Here is a 23,525-nt window from a genome sequence, read left to right on the forward strand (position 1 = left end):
TAATGAACAGAGATAATCCACTGACTATAAAAAGGGTATTGTTATGCTGTCCATTGTTGGGGACAGGGGAGGTCAGTGATTGTTACAATGGCGTCAGTGTGTTGATTAGCTATTGATTCATTCACACAAACCATATAGGCTGTGTTTAATAACATGTACAAATAGGTGTGTTTAGTTTATGTGTGTTTTGGGGCGGCAGGGTAGCCTAGTGGTTAGAGCGTTGGACTAGTAACCGAAAGGTTGAAAAATCGAATCCCCGAGCTGACAAGGTAAAAATCTGTCGTACTGCATGCATTTGAACAATTTGTAAGTCGCTCTGGATAAGAGCGTCTGCTAAATGACTTAAATGTAAATGTAAACAAGGCTTTTAAACCACTGTTCCTAGACCGTCATTGAAAATAAGAACTTGTTCTTAACTGACTTGCCTAGTTAAATAAAGGAAAAATAAAAATAAATGTAATTTTGTCTGTAGTGTCCTTTTCGTTATGTGTTGGACGCCAGGAAGACTGACTAGCTGTTGCTAGCTAATGGGGATCCCAATCAGATCTAAATACGTGTATGAAAACATACACTGCTCAAAAAAAATAAAGGGAACACTAAAATAACACATCCTAGATCTGAATGAATTAAATATTCTTATTAAATACTTTTTTCTTTACATACTTGAATGTGCTGACAACAAAATCACACAAAAATGATCAATGGAAATCAAATTTATCAACCCATGGGAGGTCTGGAGTTGGAGTCACACTCAAAATTAAAGTGGAAAACCACACTACAGACTGATCCAACTTTGATGTAATGTCCTTAAAACAAGTCAAAATTAGGCTCAGTAGTGTGTGTGGCCTCCACGTGCCTGTATGACCTCCCTACAAAACCTGGGCATGCTCCTGATGAGGTGGCGGATGGTCTCCTGAGGGATCTCCTCCCAGATCTGGACTAAAGCATCTGCCAACTCCTGGACAGTTTGTGGTGCAACGTGGCGTTGGTGGATGGAGCTAGACATGATGTCCGAGATGTGCTCAATTGGATTCAGGTCTGGGGAATGGACGGGCCAGTCCATAGCATCAATGCCTTCCTCTTGCAGGAACTGCTGACACACTCCAGCCACATGAGGTCTAGCATTGTCTTGCATTATGAGGAACGCAGGGCCAACCGCACCAGCATATGGTCTCACAAGGGGTCTGAGGATCTCATCTCGGTACCTAATGGCAGTCAGGCTACCTCTGGCGAGGCACACAGAGGGCTGTGCGGCCCCCCAAAGAAATGCCACCCCACACCATGACTGACCCACCGCCAAACCGGTCATGCTGGAGGATGTTGCAGGCAGCAGAACGTTCTCCACGGCATCTCCAGACTGTCACGTCTGTCACGTGCTCAGTGTGAACCTGCTTTCATCTGTGAAGAGCACAGGACGCCAGAGGCGAATTTGCCAATCTTGGTGTTCTCTGGCAAATGCCAAACATCCTGCACGGTGTTGGGCTGTAAGCACAACCCCCACATGTGGACGTCGGGCCCTCATACCACCCTCATGGAGTCTGTTTCTGACCGTTTGAGCAGACACATGCACATTTGTGGCCTGCTGGAGGTCATTTTGCAGGGCTCTGGAAGTGCTCCTCCTGCTCCTCCTTGCACAAAGGCGGAGGTAGCGGTCCTGCTGCTGGATTGTTGCCCTCCTACGGCCTCCTCCACGTCTCCTGATGTACTGGCCTGTCTCCTGGTAGCGCCTCCATGCTCTGGACACTATGCTGACAGACACAGCAAACCTTCTTGCCACAGCTCGCATTGATGTGCCATCCATTGATGTGCCATCCTGGATGAGCTGCACTACCTGAGCCACTTGTGTGGGTTGTAGAGTCCGTCTCATGCTACCACTAGAGTGAAAGCACCGCCAGGATTCAAAAGTGATCAAAACATCAGCCAGGAAGCATTGCCTAAATTGCCTAAAATTTCCACATGTTGTCTATTCCATTTGTACAACAGCATGTGAAATGTATTGTCAATCAGTGTTGCTTCCTAAGTGGACTGTTTGATTTCACAGAAGTGTGATTGACTTGGGAGTTACATTGTGTTGTTTAAGTGTTCCCTTTATTTTTTTGAGCAGTGTATATTCAATCACATGACAACGATCAACAATAAAAAATACAATTACTAGGCAGTTTCTCTGTCTCACAAAGCCAAAATCACAAATATTGACTGTGTCGACTGGATACCTAGTTCTGATTGTGACTTTGTCAACAGAATCTGAGTGACGTTGACATTGTTGTTTGGGTCAGTGTGTTGCAGACAAACTTGGTACACAGGTTCATTCTGTCAAACTCAGTAGCTAGCTAACAATATTTCGACAACATACTATAGCTAGCTAACTACTTCACCGCTTGGTTTACAGAACGTATCTAGCAATACATTGGGAAAATAATGTGATTTGCCCTCAGGATATCATAACGGATAAAAACGTTAGCTGTGTGGTAAGACAAATTAAGTAACTCGTTAACGTTAGCTAGCTAGTTTGAGCTATGCAATGCAATGCAATTTCAACGAATTGTATAGCCAGGCTACACAGCCAATGCTGCCTTCCAGGCAGAATGTAACGGGCTAAGGTTCATGTGATGGGCCATTAGCCTTACAGGGTAGGTAACGTTACGGTTTGGCGTAGCAGAATTTTCGACCAACCTGAACTTGGCAATACTGTACTATCTTCGTTCTCGATTTGACCAAACATGTATCAAACAGTACATATCCGTAACGGTTTATGGAGCATCGCATTGGCCGGTTACAAGCTGCTCGCTATAAAAATACTATCCATCTAGCTAGTTAACGTTAGTTAGCTAGTTACCTTAGCCAACTTCATACCTACTAGATAGGAAGGCTAACTGGCTAGGTAGGTCAGGACAAACGCGCAAACAGTCGATTGGATATAACTAGCTAACGTTACAGTAACTAGCTATAACCTTGCCTATTAGCTATTGTAGTCAGCAAAATGAGTTAGCTTACCTAGCTAACGTTACTAGCTAGCTTCCTGGCAGACCATCAACCGCGCTACCTAGCCTGAGCTAGTTATCGGATGTTCGTCAAGCAAATTCCATGTTTAATGTTTTGAATTGTATCTGGTGTTTACCTTGATGGACTGCAACATTGCAGCCGTGACCGTCACAGTATACTAGAGGGTTTTCTGCCCAGCCTCTCTCGTCTGAGCACACGCAGCAACCTCCAATCATCTCCTTCATATTATTCGCCAAGAAGTCGTTGTCCGCTGCCAGGCACAGCTCGCCGGAGACCATTTACGGAGAAAGTGGACATACGAAGACAACAAAGATGCGCCGAAACCTTTGCAGAATATCCTCATCTACCCAGTGTGACAGCCCTTTAGGTCCCACTTTGTCGAAAGATCATGTTTTAGTCGTGTTTACATTCCGTTTTGACACCGTATTTTTTCCACTTAAAGAAGGCTACACACATCGCGAGCAAGATGAAGCGGCTCTTCGGGAAGTGGAAGTGCGTCAGCACGCACGGCGCGTGACAAGTCAGAACGGATGGATATGATTTGCTCAGATAGTGTTGCCAATGTGCACGGCGCCATTTTGGTTCCACATGGCCTTTTAAAACGAAAGTGTTGTGAAGGAAATTGCTTGGAAACTTTGTAACAGTACAATGCGTGGTTATTACAAATAACGATTGACTATTGGCAACATTGTATACATCAACATGAGGTATTTACAAATATGAATTAAGTTATTATAGCAAAAAAACATGAATGAATATTACTCCATTGTTTATGCAGGCTGTTGTTGTCATCTGATACTTTGTAAATAGCCTTTAGATGTAGCCAAGGTCTATTTAAAGTCATATTTAGAAAACCTAGACACAATTTTGCTCTCAAAGAATATAATGTAATTTATTGCGCATTAGGACATTGTAACTATGGAAATAAATTGTATTTGCATATGAAAATGTCATGGTTCCCCACTCTATAGTAGCCTATGCACATCTGACAGTGTGCCTTTACATTAGGCCTAAATAAAACATAGACTTGTCTGTTTGTGCCACTGTCATTGGCCGCCAATGTATTTTCACTCTCTTTTTCCTTTTGTGTGTGTGTGTGTGTGTGTGTGTGTGTGTGTGTGTGTGTGTGTGTGTGTGTGTGTGTGTGTGTGTGTGTGTGTGTGTGTGTGTGTGTGTGTGGGTGTGTGGGTGTGTGTGTGTGTGTTGCAAAATGGAACAAGGAATAGGCCATGTGAGAGAGAAATGTGTGTGGAATTACTCTGGCTTTCAAACGAGTATTACTCTCAAACATTGCTGCTTGAATTTTCAGTTATAGAAAAACTTGGAAGGCTATATAAGCCTAGCTACATACACCATGAATGGAGCTGAAATAATCTATACTGAATTGTGTATGTTTATTTTACTTATTTATTTCCTTGGTTTTTATTACTCTTTCCTAACGCCTATGCCTATGACACTTTTGTTGTCTTTAATTCGTGAAACACTCAACAGTTAGATTATTAGCTAAAATAAATCCGAAATAACCTATTAACTGTTCTTTTTAAAGAACACATCTGGGCCTATCAAATTAAGATTTGTTTTTGCAATTTTTACTTATAATAATGAACTCAATAAATTGCTTCCACTTTACACAATAAATGGAAAATGCAAAAGCACGCATCTAAATAAAACTGCATTTCACTTTTGTTTTAAAACCTTGTAATGACATAATCTTGGTTGAATCATTCAGAGAAGCAGCACTCTGCAACATGCATGGGTTTAGTCTGCAAGCGCATCTGCCAGCCGCTTGCGTCACTGTCTGCGAGCCCTCAGAAGTCTCCCGTTCCCTCCCAGTTTGGTTTCCAGAGAAACGTAATGACTTGCCAATAATGCGCGAGAGCACACGAGCGTCCTCCGTGTAATATGGAGAGCGAGATGTCCCCGGGAGGGGCTCCCTATTGTTGGCTTTAATTTCAAATTGCTCAAATGCTCCAGTCCACAAGGCACCGCAAAAAAACAAGGATAAAAAGGGGAAGAGGGGGAAAGAAAAAAGGAAAAACAGGGAATTGTGTGTGGCAGGGGAAAACCTATTAGAGTTGGCGAGAACAAAGGGATGCGAGGGGGGGGGGCAGCTGTCGGAGGGTTGGAGGCTACTGAAACACTGAAATAGCAAATTATTTTTACAACTTGCACTTGATTAAAGTCTAAGTCTGCCCGTACATGTGCTCTCTTCGTGCTCAAAGAGAAGAGGGCCGGCCCATGCATTGGCGAGATAAAATTACCTCTGCGCTGCTTCCTATTAAAATGTAGTGCCTCTATAACGGATTTACTAATGGAAACTACGGAGGTCATTTGTAGGCTTCCTTTTAGAGTGACGTGCACTGCTGAAAGGGGTCAGTGTCAAATATATAGGAAAGAAACTCATATTGGCATATAACAAACATACACATCTAATATATCACATAGGCATGGTAATAACTAATGTTGCACAAATAGTAGGCTAACCTTAGGCCAATGTAGCATGCACATATGAAATTAAGTTGTGTCATTTCTTAGGCCTATAGCCTATAGGCTAATCCACTGCACAACATTGCAGTTACTTTTGGTCATGAGCCGATACAACTCAATGACTTTGGTAGCCTACTCAATTGAATTGTGAATATCCTCAATATTTAAAATTCCTAACTTGGAAATATTTTGGAAATGTATTTTAGAAAATAGCCAACTGAACTGTAATATCTTCTTGCATCAACATCATATGAACTCACTCACAACTTGTAAAATGTATTTGGGTGTTCCACAGCTTATATGACATGTTGTTTGTTGTGGACCTGGTTGGCGTTTGGGACGTGGGGTTGAGCTCGTGAGCAGAGCTGATGACTGATTCATGAGACTTGCCGCTTTGCAATCGGCACAATAGGTAGCGTCTCATGTTTCGCCCTGACCTGCCCAATTTTATCTCCACTGATGTAGTAGGCCTACACTTTAACGGTTAAATGTAGTGAGAGAGATATGTTAACATATGTTTCCCATGCCAATAAAGCCATTTAATTGAATTGAACTGAGAAAGAGAGAGAGAGAGTATGTGTGTGTGTGTACTGTTCATTTTTGTTGTATATTTCACTTTTGTTTATTATCTACTTCACTTGCTTCGGCAATGTTAACATGTGTTTCCCATGCAAATAAATCCCTTAAATTGAATTGAAATTGAGAGAGACAGAGACATTTCTGCCTCTGAAAAACTGTCCATCCCGTCAGTATTTTCTGTCAATCAGTGCCACTCGGATCCAGAGTCAGATAAGCGTTTGAAAAATATTGTTGTTGATATCTTGGATTTAATATCATATGTTATATATTTCTGGTTCGAGTTGTGCACGTTTAGAATAGTATGTATGATGAAGGCTATAGTATTTGTCAGGGTTAGGTCTTTCCTGTTTAGAACGTCGACAACATCGCAGAAACAGTTGTCCTGACTCCAAGCTGCTGTCCCTGCCCCTGCCAACGTGAAATGTAACCCTTTTCACTGGAGAAAAACTCAAAAACGAATTTACCCCATTCACTCCAAAACAATACCGCTAAAAAATAAAGGTTCTTCTATCCGTTTACACTTGGCCTGTATGTTTTTAACCGAATTAAGTCAACCACATACTTATAGCTTTCCTGACTTTGTCTTTACACACCCCTTTCGTATCGCTTGTTACATTTCATTAACTGTACCTTTTGGGCTTATGCTCAATGACTGAGGTAAATAGTTAGAAGCCTAAATATTTTTTTCTGCTTAAAAATGTACAATATCAGTTGTCAATGACAAAATAAAAAACACTTCTAATAAATATTTGAATCTTATTTGAAAGAAATTGGGAAATCAGAAAATAATAAATATGCATTTTGATAGGCTGCTTTCAACGTGTATTTTAATTGGACTGCGTTTGGTAGGCTGATTTCAACGTGTATTTTAATTGGACAGCGTTAGGTAGGCTGCTTTCAAGGTTTATTGTAATTGGACAGCGTTTGGTAGGCTGCTTTCAATGTGTATTGTAATTGGACAGCGTTTGGTAGGCTGCTTTCAATGTGTATTGTAATTGGACAGCGTTTGGTAGGCTGCTTTCAAGGTGTATTTTAATTGGACAGCGTTCGGAAACCAGCACTGGGTGTTTATATGGATGTGCATACCGCTCCACAAAAGGCATTTGGAAAATACAATTTACTACCAATGAATTGTTGTATTAAATATGTCCTCCTGTCCTCACACATTGTCTTCTACTTCAGACAAATGGTAGCCAACGGTATCTGGCAGTATTCTGTTCAGTCGAGAGACTGGTTATTAGCACGGGCAAAGACCATAGGCTACATTAAACCAACATTACATGACTGCATGACTGTCCTGTTCCTTACGACACTGGTGATGGGGGTTGGCTTGCATGCGGCCTGGAGGCCTATGGGCTGTGGGGATTAAGTGGGAAACCCGAAGGCTCCACAGAGTAAAGACCTATAGACAAGCTTCTAACGAGGCTCATGGCTGTAGTCAGGCACACGGTGGAATACGAAGGAACAGGTTTGCAAAACAATTGTGTAATTTAAGTTATAATCGAACTCTAAATAAGAAAATACGCTACGTTGCATCTATATTTATAAAATATTATATAAAAATTACCAACCCCAAAAAGTGAATAGATTTTTTAGATTTGTGTTTAATATTGAGCAAATAATTGGTCTAATTAATGTCTAGGCTTCGTACAACTATTTCCATGCAGGCAAAATTGTACAACTTATTGCCTTATTGTACAACTCACACTGTTGATGTGGGAAACATTCTCTCTAGTTGAGAACTAGAACAAAACTGTGGATGGGCAATCGGATCTACACATGGGGAGACAACCCCCCCCCTCTCTCTCTCGCTCTCTCTCGCTCTCTCAATTCCATTTAAGGTCTTTATTGGCATGGGAAACATGTTAACATTGCCAAAGCAAGTGAAATAGATAATAAACAATAGTGAAATAAACAATAAAAAAATGTACAGTAAACATAACATTCCACAAGTTCCAAAAGAATAAAGACATTTTCAAATGTCATTATTTCTAAATATGTGCAAATAGTTAAAGTACAAAAGGGAAAATAAATACACATAAATATAGGTTGTAATTACAATGCTGTTTGTTCTTCACTGTTTTCCCTTTTCTTGTGGCAACAGGTCACAAATCTTGCTGCCATCTCTCTCTCCATTTAACCGTTAACGTGTATTAAATTCAACGGGCTTTATGGGCATGCGAAACATATATTTACATTGCCAAAGCAAGTGATATAGATAATAAACAAACGTGAAATAAACAATAACAAATTAACTCACAATATGACACTTGAGACATTTCAAGTGTCATATTATGGCTATAGTGTTGTAACGCTAAGGAAGCACCTGAGAGAGACGAGAGCTTTTCTTTCTCTTCCGGGGGAGGGGAGAGGAGACCGTGGGACAGCGGAGGAGGACCATCATCATTAGGAACCCTCCTTGAATGAGTTTGGGCGCATTTGCGTTAGGCTCTTCCACACTCCACAAGTTTCTCTTAATAACAACTATTCAATTGATGTATCTGCATTGACAGAGTGGGTTAACAGATATATCCATCCCATCTCCACATTTAGCCTAGTTGAATATACATTTTCTATGTCACGTTTTAGGGTATATGCCTACTTTCGTCAAGATTCGACGTTTACATTTCGTGTAGCCTGCACTGCTATAGTCAGATTTAGGCAACCAGATTTTCTTGTTTCAAGCCTATGTGTTTCCCAAATCATAGTTGACGTGGGTAGAGTAAACATAAACACTACCCGGCTGGTCCTGCCATTCCTCTGCAACCGACCTCGGTGTGCTCTATCCCCGTCAGAGTGGCAGAGGAACGTCCCTCAGGCCTGGAGGATTATTTAATACATTTACATGTCAGTCATTTAGCAGACGCCCTTATCCAGAGGGACTTACAGGAGCAATTATGGTTAAGTGCCTTGCCCAGGGGTGATGTGTCACATAGTTGACTCGGGTATTCGAACCGGCAACCTTTCAGTTACTGTCCCAACGCTCTTAACCACTAGGCTACCTGCCGCCCAATAGGGGTATACACCATCCATACACAGGCCACATTTCCTAATGGTAAGACCTATTGGCATCCTTTGGAATTATTTCTTGCTTTTATTGACAGACACAACATTGTAGCTAAGCTACATATAGGCTAGCCTATATCCCTGTTCATATCCCTGTTCATAAATGACATATATGTTTTAAGATTTTAAAGACATTTTGATACAACAATTGTTTTGTTAAAATCGTACACATTTTTGATCAAATAGTCACATTTTACTACATTTGAAGTAAAAGAATCCTGCTGCAATTAAAACTAGATTCCCACTATAGTCCTATATCTATCTCTCCACTGTCAATGAAATACAGAAGACAGCTATATGATAATGTCTATATTTGATTGTATACAATTATTGCATAGGACTAGGCCTATATTAAATTACATGTTGTATTAAATATACTATTTATTCACTAGGTCACGACCCACTTCATAATTGTAAATAGTGTAATACAGACCATTATTAATTCCTTTATTACATAAATGACATGTTATATGTAATTGACTGTTTGTTGTTATTATTGATTAATGTACTGCATTGTTGAGGGAGCTAGCCCAGAAGCATTTCTCTGCACTTTTGTATACCTAATGTAAACTCTGTATGTGACGAATAACATTTGATTTGATATAAATTACTTATTTTAAGTAGCCGAGAATAGCATGATGGGCTATTAAGCTGTTAGATGTGGTATAAATGATGGGCTTGAACGTAATGAGTGAGTTGCGGTGGTGTTGGCGTGTTGTAACTGAGGCTTCGTGTTGAGCTTTCCTAAAAACATGAGAACGTAAAAAACAAGAAATGACAACGTGTTTAGGCCTAGCAGCCTTTACACGAAATCTCATTTTTGTGTGAAATGAAACTCCTTCCAAAACTTGTGCCATACACGAAATGTCAAGGGAATGGGTCATGCTTAGCCCTGACAATAATTCACATTCCACACATCTACAGCAGCAGAATAGATGCCTCAGACACTACTGTAACAACAGCCTGCATACCTGTTGAGCATGATCTCTCCTCTTTTCTACGCTCCTCTCCTCTCCTTACTGGTTGCCTGTAAAGGAGAATTTCCGCTTGCTCTGCTTGTGTAACGCCAAGGCACAGGAAAACACTAGCAGACACAACATGGTGGGCTGCACGGTGGGGTGAGGGGTGAACATAGCCCACCCCCCACCCCTCAGCTCACACTTCAGGCTCGGGTTGCATGTAAAATCGCATTCTTAGGGGGATCGGACCCAAGGAATTCATTTGTTTTGGCACGGCTAGTGAATTTGAACCGTAAAAAGCATACTCTCCGCAAGTGGTTCGAGCAAGTGTCTCCATTAAACTCACTGCAAAACAAATGGCATGGAGCAGGGTGTGGGACAGGGACATGTTTAGTAAAACACCATGAGTCGGGTGTTAGAGAAGCATGTTGGTTTAAAGGGTTTAAGGTTGTTGGATTTCAGAGTTTGGGTTCTAGTGTGAAGCGCCTCCCTACCACACTTACAACCACGGGTTAATGCTTCTTATTTTTAACCACCGAAACATGAACTATAGAGTTATTATTCCATTATTTAATTATGGTTGAAGGATTTCCGTTTTGCGGTGTGGTTTTCACACATGGGAAACACACACACAAACATAGGCCATAATAGAATAGCCTGCCCTCACACCAACAATCAAGTTGAATAAGCTATAAACTACGTGTTTACTCAACATAGAAATGCATAACCAATAAGGAAAATCAACTGAAGCAACATAACAGTAGTGTTGACTGAAATTGTCAACTTCAGATAACTTATATTTATTTTCTGGGGGTGGGACACATTACAATAATACCCAGCAGTTAGTTATTACATTTACATTTTGGTCATTTAGCAGAGCAACTTTAGTTAGTGCATTCAATGGAGGTATATAAACAACCACATGTAAGAAATAACAAGTAAAACGTTTATTTAACCATTACTGAGAATGCTTTGTAGCTAAAGTATTCTGTTGGTTGGTTGACATTGCTGAGTGCACTGCCAGTTTTAGAAACTGGCGAAAAAGCTTGCACAGGAGCAGGAGACAGATGGGAACATAAGGTTCTCTACTGAAATCTCTATTATATAATTTCAAAGACTTAGTCAGTTCTGAAATGTGTCCTTTTCTAAGTAGTTAGTTTAACTGTATAGGAAGTTGACAGGACATACCATTTTAAGGCAGCCAGGTTATAAATATTGGTACGTTGAAACAACTAAAAGTTGTGTTTTTCTGACTATCAAATACTTGTCCTCTCCACTTAGTAATTTGTCAAAACAACTTGAGTAGCTTTGTCAGGACAAAAAAAAAAACTAAAAGTGACTAAAAGTATCAAGTTCACTCAACAAGTTATTAAATCCACGTTTGTCATTTCCACTTACTTAGGTTGACGTTAACATGACATTTTAATGCAGCCTGGTAACAAACCTTTGTAAATTGAGTCAACAAATATATTTTTTACAGTGCATAATTTGATATAGAAAACTGCATTCATGTGCATAATGGAACATCGATGTGTGTTGTGTTATCCCTTCGAGTACACACAAAAGCCTATTCTACTGGCCCATATATATTTGTCAATGTATCACTCTGCATGTATCTCATAAAGACTACCCGAGTGCAACCACATTGCCTACTGTAGTCTATAAAGGCCCAGAAAAGTGTAAACGAGAGGGAAACATTACTCTTGTTCTTTGTTCTGCATTGTTTTCCTGGAAGAGCGCGGACGTGTGTGTGTGTGTGTGTGTGTGTGTGTGTGTGTGTGTGTGTGTGTGTGTGTGTGTGTGCGTGCGTGCGTGCGCGTGTGTGTGAATGACTGAGTGTGACTGTGTGTGTGTGTCCTCTTACCTTCCACTCGCTGTAATCCGCCAATCTCCTCCATCAAACCTCGCGCTCAGCCATGTCCTCGCCAAAAGCACGCGTGCACATTACAGCAAACATATCTATCCGCACGAGTGATGAATGTGCGCCCCGGGAAAGGCACGAGGCTCGTCTACCGGTTGGGCCGCGGTATTCCCCCGGTATTATATAGAGCCTCCATGTAGCACGCTGCTGTAGCCTCCGCTCTGGGACCCTTCTTGGTGAGTCATCTGCACTCGTCCGGCCGGCTGGGCTAAACTCAGGGGAAAGAGAAGAGAGGGACCAAGGGGGCTGCTCTCACAATGGGCCGGAGAAACGCAGGCAACACCAGCCGCAACTTCTGAATAGCCTGTAGCAGCTGATGGGAATACCGAAGTGCAACACAAAACGAAGGAGCAGCCCAAAAGTTTAGTTTATATGCAAACAAAGTGTAATGGTACAAATGCGTGTTACGTTTAAAATAAATAATCAAAACGTTGGTTATTCATTCCCAAATACCTAGAGCAAGAAAATACCCAGCTGCAATGGGGAGACTAAGAGCACAGGGGAATAGCACCATAAACAAACAGGCCTACGCAATCCATTATTTTAGGCTTCAAAATATTGTATTTGTTGTATTTTGATTCATTATTTTAGGCTATTAACTTCTTTAAAAGGTTGGCCAGTAAATCTACATCTTCTGAAATGAGGCAAATGAAGTTCACAGTAATTTACCTTGTTAAACACATAAGCCTAATTATAGGATAATGCATCAATTGTGTATAGCCTACAACATGAGAAACATTATATTACACATTTTTATCAGCTGGTTTTATGGGTTAGGTAAAGGGTCCAAATGTAGCCAAATAAATACAACAATTACAGTCTACTTTGTCAATGTTTTAATTGCCCTTATCCGATGGGCACGTGATATTCACCCAGTTTACATGTACGTGTGTGTGTGTGTGTGTGTGTGTGTTTTGCATCATCGCACCGTTTAATTATCTGTTGTATGACATAAAATGCCATGTTTTACCATTGCTTCACTCAGGGAACGTCCATAACGTGTAGAAATTCAAGAAAATGTAAGGAATTTGTAGAATATAGAATGACGAGTAGAGGGCTAAAAATCATACTGTCAATTACTGCACCATTTTTGATCCCCCTATAAATGATTCCTCCCAGCCCCTGTAAAACTTTATTTTTGTTTTATTCATAAAAGGCTCGTTGAGCTTTTGGTTACGACAGAAAGGATGGTTATGAGAGCTAAAATCGTTGTGTCCAATCAGACTAGATTTATGGTGTTGTCCTGGAAACCCTGTGATTTGCTCTATGCCTGCATTCCCTCAATGTTGGAGATACAGTGATAAACACCTACGTAAACGGATTACAGACAGGCTTTTATATGTATGTCTGTCTGGCAACTTCTTCAGGGTGAGTGAGAATTGAGGAGATGTTCTAAACAGGGCAGTGATGACGATGAAGGTGTCTGTATGACGTATTGATGAAACTATGCATGTAACTATGACCGTTTTTATTCCTGCAAACCACATGATATATGTGTAGCGAATAATACACATACTGTCCAACCGAATATTAGGCCTATTGTAAACCCGCGGATCACAGCTCTTCTCCCCGGTTCTCCTTGGCCCTCCGTGGCCGGGCAGAGCGTAGGCTAGGGAAGATAGGTCGAGTCGTAATCCCCAGGCCTCAGGTTGGTGGAGCTCAGCTAACAGTGGACCCTTCTCCTTTGTCCATCAGATGGCAAAACACATTTCCACACACTGCAAACGCTATAGAATAGCCTACTTTATGCATGTTAACTCGGTTCACTGAAGATGGTACAATTGGGAAAAGTCATGATAGGGGCTGAGTTGGATTAGACCTGCCACACACACACACTGGTGAATCGCTATGAAATCAAATGTCATATTTTCAAAAGGACAAATATCTCATACTGCCTCCTATCCCAATAGTGCCGATCTATTATTGGTGTTTCCTCTTCGCGTTCGTACACACTTACTACATATAGGCGACACACACACCTCAGGTAAAACCGCGAGCACAACGCGAAATCGTCCCAACGACGATGCGTAAAGTTCAGCATCGATAATAAAGTAGGGCCATTTGGCCTCCCGACTCTGCAGCCTGTTGACACCGCTCAGCCCTCCCTCCCAGCAGGGAGCTACAGGCTGGGATGTGCTTCAACTTGTACCTCGCCCTGGATCACAGGCTGCTAAGTAAACACACGTAAATTCATGTGCAATAGTGGTTTAGAAGCGGCTAACGACTTGATGATAATATATGTCTCATATAGCACCGGGTGTGTACTGTGTAACACTGAAGCAGATAAGAGCAGTCGGGAAAGGTAGGTTAAATTGTGTATTTCTTTCTGTGGAGTTGAGAGTGGAGTTTTTCCGTCTATAATATGACTGAATCATACATTGAATAGGGTAAATCATCACAATTACAACAACCACTTGGTTGGCATTAGTAGCCTATAATAATATAATTACAGAAATAAGCTAATTAATAAATCACTCCCCAGTATTTTCACAAGTAATCGAAGTACATTGGAGCGATGAGTGGAAAAGCAGCTATAGGTTACAGGCTCTCTTTATTGTTATGGAAGATTTAAAACGCAAGAACAGGATGTAGAATTCAAAAGTCCTATCCTCCCTCTGACCCTCTTTCCTTTTCTTACCTCCTTGGCCAAGTATTTATAAACAAAGATTAGGCCTAACCTACCTATGTGGGGAGGAGGTTCGAGTCTTCAAGGGTTAGAGCCTAGCTATGAGCCCCAAAGAGCTGCCATGTCATGGTTTGCATGCTTTCTTTTCGTTCTTTTCACCATTCACCTTAAATAGCGCACCCGTATAGCGCCATTGCCTCGCTGGTGGTTTCTCCTGATCCTGATCATTGGCGAGGTCAATGAGAGGTGCAGCTAGGCAGCAAAGCCTAGCGCCCTAGTGGCGCAGCGGTCTAAGGCAAATCATTTCAATTCTAGAGGCGTCACTACAGACACCCTGGTTCGATTCCTGGCTGTATAACAACCGGCGGTGATTGGGAGTCCCATATGGCGGCGCACAATTGGCCCAGCGTCGTCGGGGTTTGACCGGTGTAGGCCGTAATTGAAAATAAGAATTTGTTCTTATCAGACTTGCTTGTTTACATTTTTTTTAAATCAAATTAGGCAACTATACTTGTACGGTCAAACCGTCACCATATCATGGTGTTGTACGGTCAAACCATAAATTATCATATCATATATCAATTCAAAGGGCGTTATTGGCCTGGGAAACATATGTTTACATTACCTAAGCAAGTGAAATATATAATAAACAATAGTGAGTTAAACCATTTTTTTTTCAAATCTCTCCCATGCATGCCTGTTGTCACACACACATACACAACAATTAACCAACCATTACAGGTCTCTTTACATTAGGATCAGGGCGCAGTGAGTGATGATATGGCACAGCGTGACGTTTCTCCTGTCAGCCTCACCCCGCTCTGCTTTCAGTATATGCATAATACAGCCTTAAACAGTGTGTGTGTGTGTGTGTGTGTGTTTGGTGGGAGCTACAATACCTTGAACACAAAACCCTTAGTGTAAATTCACAATTTCACACTCACACACACCAATTAACAATCATCCTATAGCCTACTCCTTACTCAAATAAAATAATGTAATAATATATTTTATCAAAATGTATAATGATAGGCCTATGTGCAATAAAATAAACCCATTAGTTAGTATCAAGTTTGCGGAAGACGCCTTGGGGAAAAGCAACTCTGAGCATGCACTTTTACCGCATGTTAAAAGCACGAGCCTTTCCCAGATTAATCGTCTGTTACGTTGCTCGTGTTTTTATCGTGTTGGGCCGGGGAACAGCAGACTCGGTGACCAGGATAGAAAGAGCATATTTACCGGTTTAAAATATCCCCGCGAGACATAGACTGATCATTAATACCGAGGTGAATGGCACAGTTGCGGCAATGCAGAGAAAACGAAGAAACACACACACACACCAAGTTTGCAACCTAAATACATTTAGCAAAATGAATAATGTAGCCGAATAGGCCTATAACAACATGTATGTAGTTTATTTTGGAAATAATAAGATCTGTGCAAATGTGTGGTTATGCGCAGAGGTTTGGCTAACCGTCGTTGGAACGAGCTCTCCTTTCAACCTCGAAATTCACACAGAACTATAAAAGCTCACGCCAAAGCATAATTGTCGAGTATAACTCGACACTCTAAATGTTGGAGTCCGAAGAGCATTCTAAATAGGTGAAAAGGGAAAATCTCTTTGTCTCCGAGTCCATTGGAAAGACAGCTATAATGCACCAATCCATCATAATAGAATTAGTGAAGGGGTTACACAAATTAACAGACGTCTGAATTCAATCACTTATATTTTATTGGCGTATGCCATCTATATATTTATTTGTAATGATAGGCTATATGTTCTCTCAATAATGCTACTTGGTTTCCCTGACAGCGCTATAGGCATAACGCCATAAATATTACTAGCAGGGTATAGGAGACGAGTTTCCCGGTTCAGCTATTTCACCTTGTCTCTTAAAAAACAATATTGAAATATGAACTTGTCATAGCGGCATTATGTACTTAACAAACGGAGATGGGGGGGGCTCAGGGTGTGGAATACCCATTTTTATTGCATCACCTGTCAGTGGCGTCCAATAGGATTCGAGTCTGAGGGCATTAATTGATGAAGGTGTCTCCGGGCTCGCGCACTTCCCCTCTGTCATTTTATTTGTGGCTAACCCTGCAGCCAGGATAGCAGCTGCATTTAGGCTCTTATTCGCTCTCTCTTTCTTTCCCTCCCTCCCCCTCTCTCTCTCTCTCTCTCTCTCTCTCTCTCTCTCTCTCTCTCTCTCTCTCTCTCTCTCCCTCTGTAGCTCGCTCCCTCTCCCTACCCCTCTCTCCCTCCCTCTGTAGCTCGCTCCCTCTCCCTACCCCTCTCTTCTCTTTTTTATCCTCTCGTTGTGGCAGTGGTATACACCTTCCTGCCGTGCTGACGGTCAGAGGGAGTGAGTCGGAGAGGAGAGGCAGGTAGGGGTTAGCAGACGGTCAGCAGCCGGCCTGGCGGTACAATCCCTCGCATTCCTCCACCATGCCTGGTCCGGGGCAGGGCCTGAGGACAGATGCTGTGATCCCACCCGACACCGCTCCATTTAACTCCGCATCTCAAAGTTTGCCTGTCCATGACAGCGTGGAGGTACTGGGACGCAGCGGCCGCCTGGCGCGTCAGAATGCCTTGAGCTCAAAACAAGGAGTTTATTCCTTTTTCTTTTCATAGCTGCACGAGGACAATTGATCGAGATAAATGCTTGGATTATTACAATAGTGAGGGAAAAGCAACATGGGAGACCTGAAGTGTGGGTTTGAAGAGATGCAGGGAGTGAGGCTGGGATACCTGCTGATAAAAGGAAAACAAATGTTCGCCCTCTCCCAGGTCTTCACTGACCTACTGAAAAATATTCCCCGGACCACCGTGCACAAACGCATGGACCACCTGAACGTTAAAAAACACCACTGTGATTTGGAGGAGCTGAGAAAGCTCAAAGCAATAAATTCTATTGCTTTCCACGCGGCTAAATGTACTCTGATATCACGGGAGGATGTGGAGGCGCTTTATTTATCCTGCAAAACGGAACGCGTGTTAAAATCCAACAAAAGAAAAGCAAAGAAGGCCAGTTTACCCGAGGATGTGGGCGAGGGCACGTTTCACGCGGACACGCACCCTACTGGGTTATGGAAGGAGAAAGTTTGGTTAAGTTTGCACAGCGTGCCACAGACTCTATCCCTCAACAAATCCGGCAAAAGAGAGCAACCAACCTCGCGCCCCGACTCCAATCTACCTCAAATTTACAATAAATCCCGACCGAGGGATTATTCCTTTGTCACCAAGTCGGCATGTAAACCTTTTAAAAACTATGAAACAGCTCAAATACCGGGCAATTGCGTTGCATTTAGCCAGAGACATTCGTTTTTCCGGAGCGTGGTGAGCCGTCAGCCGGTGTTGTTTAAATCCGCCATTGCTGCTCAGTCGAGGCTCTCCGCAGCCGGCGACCTACTTCACAAAAGGAAGAGGAGGCGCGAGGGGGGCGGCGGCAGGGATAGGGACAGCGGCGGCGCGAGGCAGTCGTGGAGCAGGAGCAGACACACACACTCACACCCTCACGCACACCACCCGGTGCTTCTCGTGCAGCCCAAGTGCTGCAGCAAGCCAAAAACCCAGCACAACCACAACGGGACAGCTCTGGGCCATTTCCATCTTGGACACGAGTTTTACCTCGACCACGGAGCTCACCACCATCCTCACCCGCAGCAGCATGTAGGGGTTTTCCCGGAGAGCTACAGCAGTGACACCGAATCCAGCTGCTACTCAGAGCCGCTCAACAACGACTCGGACTTCGGCTCCAGTTTATCCACAAGCAGCAACTCTGGGACCTCTGATGAGGAGGAAGATGAGGATGATGAAGAGGAGAGCCCGTTGGAGAGTTCTGAGGTCAGTTCTGACGAGGAGAGTTCATCTCAGTCTGACAGCAGCTCTGTGTCCAGTCAGGTCTCTGTCCAGTCCATCCGTTTCAGGAGGGCCCGGTTCTCCTCTGTCAACGCAACCAAAAATATCCCCACTAGAACTCTGCCTAACGCTAAAACTCTCTCCACTACTCTCTCCAGCACTAGAACTCAGTCCAACAGTATAACTCTCTCGCACACTAAAGCACCTTTGCTCCTGCAGCCTACCTTCCACTACAGCCACCAGCAGCAGCCATCTATACCGGTTGTCCAGGGTGGAACCAGCCAGGTGGACTATGCCATTCAAGGGAAACAACAGAAATATGAGTTTACAGCCAGGGAGGCCAAGCAGGACGCACACACACACAGGTTCAGCTCGCCTGTCATCCGGGGGAGTTGTTTCACTGAGAGGAGAGACAGGAAGGTTCCTGAGTCCCAGGTCCAGACCCAGACCCAAAGAGAGATAAAGAGAGCAGTTTATGCACTGAGCCCCTCACCTAACCCCAACGGGAACAAAGCGGTTCCTGCGCACAGGACACCGGGACACGCAAACAAATGCCCCCCAGTCCTGAGCTCACACTGCGCCCATGACAAAGACACAAAGCACTCCAAGCCTACAGACAACAACCAGCTTTCATTAGCTGCAAATCTAAAGAGAGAGGTGAGAATTAGCCCAATCCTGAAACTGCCCTCTCCGCTCAAAACTATTAAGACCGAGCCGGAAGAGCTCTCAGTGGCCGCGGGTCCCCTCCCCAACAGTGGCAGGGCGGTCAAGACTCCCCCCTTCAACCTGCAGAATGTGAAAATCAAAGTGGAGCAAAGCTATGATGAATTCGAATACAACAGTAAGGCCTCCGGGTTCCACTGCAAAGGAGACGAGGCGGATATCAACAATGGCCAGTACCCCGGCGGCGACATCAAACACGCTGCTGGCTGTTTCAACAACGAGACCAAAGCCATTGACAGTTCTACTGGGGCTCCCAAGTCCTCATCCGGCTTGCAGGAATGCAGGAGCACTCGAGACACCCCTTGTTCGGAGGAGGGGGAGTATAAAAACGGAGTTGGGGTCAGGAAAAACTGCAGGACTCTGGTTCTGGGGAAGGAGCCTGGAATTTCGAGGGCGCAGGCGAAACAGAACGTTTCCAAAGTTGACAGGACTTTATCTTCTCGTCCCGTGGGCAAAGCAGAGATTTGTGATGGAAATATTGAGCATCTAACTGGGGCGAGTAAACGAAAACGCGCGTCCAGTAATGTAGCACCCTCTCTGAAGAGGCCTTTCAGCTTCATGGCGAATTTCCCCGCTCCTCCGTCCCTGGTTGTGGGCAGCGACGGGGATTTAAGCCCAGCTTACTCTCTGAACTCTCTGGGGGGACCCCGACCTCCCACCCGCTCTCACCCCGTGTGGCGGTGGCAGCCTGGCGGTCGGACAGTCCCTCCCCCATCCGCTCAGAGAATCAGGAAATGTTGACGCTTTTTTCTTTGACAAGAACAACCGCAACAACAACAAAAACCTGGATGGAAACCTACAGTACCTTGACTACAACATAAGTCTTAAAGTGAATGGGAGGCACTATGTATTGCATCCTTCAGTTGTTTTTATTTAAATGTTTTCCTTTATTTGATGTTGTGGATTTAAAACATTCCTCGTTGTTGTGGAGTTGTAGATCAGTAATACATACACTGCTATTCTCCATAACGCGCGGACCGTCTTTGAGCCTCTCTTCCTATGTCACTGGATGACCCCTCCTCGTGGATTTATTCTGACTAACTCTTCATAAGCTATCCACCATAAGAAATAGGCTACAAGATTTGGCAAAATGTGCTTACTTTAATTTTATCGGATCTATTGTCTCTGTTCCCCTTGATGCTGGACCTGTTGGATTGTACCAGGGTTTCAGTGAAGTAAACATTTGTGCTGTACTGCCTTTGTGGTGAGAGAACGAGAGGGGAAGGCTCCCCCATAAAAATCACAGCACTCCTATGCTGGTCTGTGTTTTTCTATCATCAGCTGGGTAGGCTTAATCAACAGATGCAGGGTTTTTCTTAAATAACATGATTAAGCCTACTGTCTGTCACCTTAGCCTTATTACGAGTTGTAGTTGCTGTTTTTCCATAGGATTTTAAAAACCTAATAGAACCCCTAATTTCGGTTTTAATTTGATGCTTGCCAGAGTTTGGGTCAATTGTATCTATTTTCAGATAACTGTTTTTAAATTCGATATCAAATGTAGATTAATTTCTTCATGCAAGTCAAAATTCACAACGTTGATTGCAGGATATATATTGAATAGGACATAATTGTAAAATAATTGTACTTGACTCTTATTCTGATCTGGCTGTGTTGCTTTCCGTTTTTCAGAGTGTTTGTGAACAGCCTTGTTTGTATTTCCTGCAAAGCTTATGTTTGGCTGTAATCAGACAGCTACCAGCGCCCATTCAGGCCCATAACAGTGCAGACCTTACATACAGACAATCACACAGAGAGAAACGCCCAGGCCTGACACAGATCACGCCTTTTCGTGAAAAACCACACGTCCTGACAACCTTGACATGTTTTTGCATTTTGGTGGGACATTTTCCTATATATTACAGGTTTATTGATTAATTGAAACACACATAGCCCTAATGTAGCCTACACGAAAAATCGTGAATATACTATGAAAATAACCCTCCTGTCCTACCAGTTTGGGGGTTGTACACTAAAACACAAACCCACCAAAGGGTGTCTTACAACACACTGAGCCTAATGTAATTTAGAAACAACACGTGGAGGCACAAGTGATAGGCCTACATGCATTGCACGTTGACACACGCGGCCCCATTTCAGCTTGAGGAGTGTAGGCTTGCTTGGCCTATTATGAAAGAGGTGATTGTTGAAGAGAAGCTTAAAATAAAATACATTTAAAATAAGGTTGGCTATTAGCCTATGTCCACTTAAATATTTAACATTTATAATTGGTTATTTGTGGCCATCCATAGCCAACACATGAAGTTGGATTGTTTACTATTTGCATATTTAGGTCAAACCGGTAATATCGTTGTTAATTGTACCCTTGCATCTGAAAGCATGCTGAAATGCCCAGCACAGCAAGTTGCTGTGGAATAGTTACATATTAGCTCAGTGGGTAAATGCGTAATTACCTGTTTACATTCTGCGGTGAAGCCCACCGTGCTGAATTGACCTGAGAAATTCACCATTCGGTCAAAATTACTCAAATATAGTCTACAGAGGATTAGCAGTCAGTCGAAAATGTGTAGGCCCAAACACAAAGCTAGTTGTACCTTATTATAATAGCATTGCACTCTGCAGTGATTCGAGATTTACACAAAATGCCATGGCCCTCTCCATATCCCCATTTCACCTGATATAGATTAGGCTATACTTTCTTCTCTTGTGTAACAAATCGGAAAAAATGTTTTCCAAATTTTGCCACGTAACCATAAGTAATATTTACACGCGATGAATGTATGTCAGACTTTTTTCATTATGTTAAATATTCTGATGTTGTTGATAGAAAAACACAGAATATACAAAAAAAATACAAATTCAGTCAAATTTAATTGAAGTTGCATCTAAATATCTATATTTTCCCACAACGTAACATGTTGATTTTCTGAAGTTGTAGCAAAGAGAATAACCAAACCACATAACAACAAACCACATGCATCATGATTCTCACAGCAACATCAGCAGTAAACACAGAAACAAAGGCCCATTCGATTGGTGATTGTAGTTAAGAGAGACAAAAGCTTGGGTTAACTCAATGCTCAGATTTTGTATGGATTGATCTGTGTAAAATGCACCTCTACCACCCCAAACCATGCGTACTCCCCCTGTAGAGTAGGTGTGTATAGAAGCAAACTTAAATGAATGTGCCTCTAAACTAAACACAGCCATTTTATTCTCCATTTGAAAATGACGTGATCCCTCCAACCTAGAGGGAGTTGGGGGAAGGGGAAGATCTCCCTGGGAGGAGAGGGAGGGGGATTCATATGTTCTAGGAGGGAAACTTTCACCCTGTAATGCCCGTGTCAAAGTTTACTGGGCCAGAGGAGGGATATACAGCGCAGCGTTCAGCGAGGGCACACACACACACACCTCTGTAGGTACTTACCAATTCTCACGCCGATCCCAGAGAGCATCACCCGTGCAAGGAGATGGTGGTAGAAGCGTTTACGGAGGGAACTACCACAGCAGAGCTCTGACAGTGACGCTATCAATGTAAACAATTGCATGGTGTCGCAGCTCGAGGCATGGGGCCCACCCCTCTATCTCCTGCTTTGCCCCGCTTTCTCACTCATTCCCCTAGCTTTTTGATACAATGCTTGAGGTCAGGATTTTGACCTGAAATTTGAAGTCACTGGTTGTTTATATAAAAAATATATATTTATTTTTGTGAATTACTGGGTTTTGTATATCATTGTTGTGTAGGAGGATGCACTCGAAATGAAAAACTTGAATGGTGGATTTGAAGCACTTTCCCTTTCTTCTGAGTTATGAAGTGTTCATTAAATACGTCTGAGTGTGAGTGATGGCGCATTCTCTTTGTTGTGAGTTGAAGAAACACACACTTCATTCATCTTGATATTTGATACACTGTATGCCTATGTAAATTGAATCGTCACCAAGAGGATACCATGTTGACAGAGCATTGGTTCTGTGGACAAATGCGTAATCAGCATGCATTTTGGGGTAGGATCTATTGGTGCAAGGTAACAGTTTTACTCTCCATGCATTGGGTTACTGAACTTTATTGACATGTAACCCACCCGTACTATGACCCACATAGTGGGTCGGCAGGGTAGCCTAGTGGTTAGAGCGTTGGACTAGTAACCGAAAGGTTGCAAGTTCGAATCCCCGAGCTGACAAGGTACGAATCTTTCGTTCTGCCCCTGAACAACTGTTCTTAGACCGTCAATGAAAATAAGAATTTGTTCTTAACTGACTTGCCTAGTAAAATTTAAAAATATATATTACACTACCATGCATGATATAGGCCTACTTCTGAGTAATTACGTACGTATG

At 42.7% G+C, this 23,525-nt stretch overlaps 2 protein-coding genes across 8 annotated transcripts in view; one reads left to right on the forward strand and one right to left on the reverse strand.

The window, feature by feature from the left end:
* LOC118369759 (protein AF-10-like) overlaps nt 1-13,089 on the reverse strand; it is a 94,279-nt gene extending 81,190 nt beyond the window's left edge. For 2 of the 7 annotated variants that reach the window (XM_052501295.1, XM_052501286.1), the window contains exon 1: nt 3,119-3,984. In XM_052501295.1, the coding sequence (XP_052357255.1) occupies nt 3,119-3,281 (163 nt within the window). In that variant the 5' untranslated portion in view covers nt 3,282-3,984. Of the gene's footprint in view, nt 1-3,118; nt 3,985-11,958 lie in introns of those variants that run through there. The other 5 variants (XM_052501291.1, XM_052501304.1, XM_052501280.1 and 2 more) reach the window with 5 other exon arrangements.
* Nucleotides 13,090-16,453: 3,364 nt separating this feature from the next.
* Nucleotides 16,454-23,028, forward strand: LOC118369766 (SKI/DACH domain-containing protein 1-like). Its single transcript, XM_035754443.2, has one exon. It carries the CDS (start codon nt 17,340-17,342, stop codon nt 19,965-19,967), a length of 2,628 nt encoding a protein of 875 aa, XP_035610336.1. The 5' UTR covers nt 16,454-17,339; the 3' UTR covers nt 19,968-23,028.
* The last annotated feature ends 497 nt before the right edge of the window (nt 23,029-23,525 follow it).

Source organism: Oncorhynchus keta, chromosome 4 (assembly GCF_023373465.1).
Source record: "Oncorhynchus keta strain PuntledgeMale-10-30-2019 chromosome 4, Oket_V2, whole genome shotgun sequence".
NCBI classification, from domain to species: domain Eukaryota; kingdom Metazoa; phylum Chordata; class Actinopteri; order Salmoniformes; family Salmonidae; genus Oncorhynchus; species Oncorhynchus keta.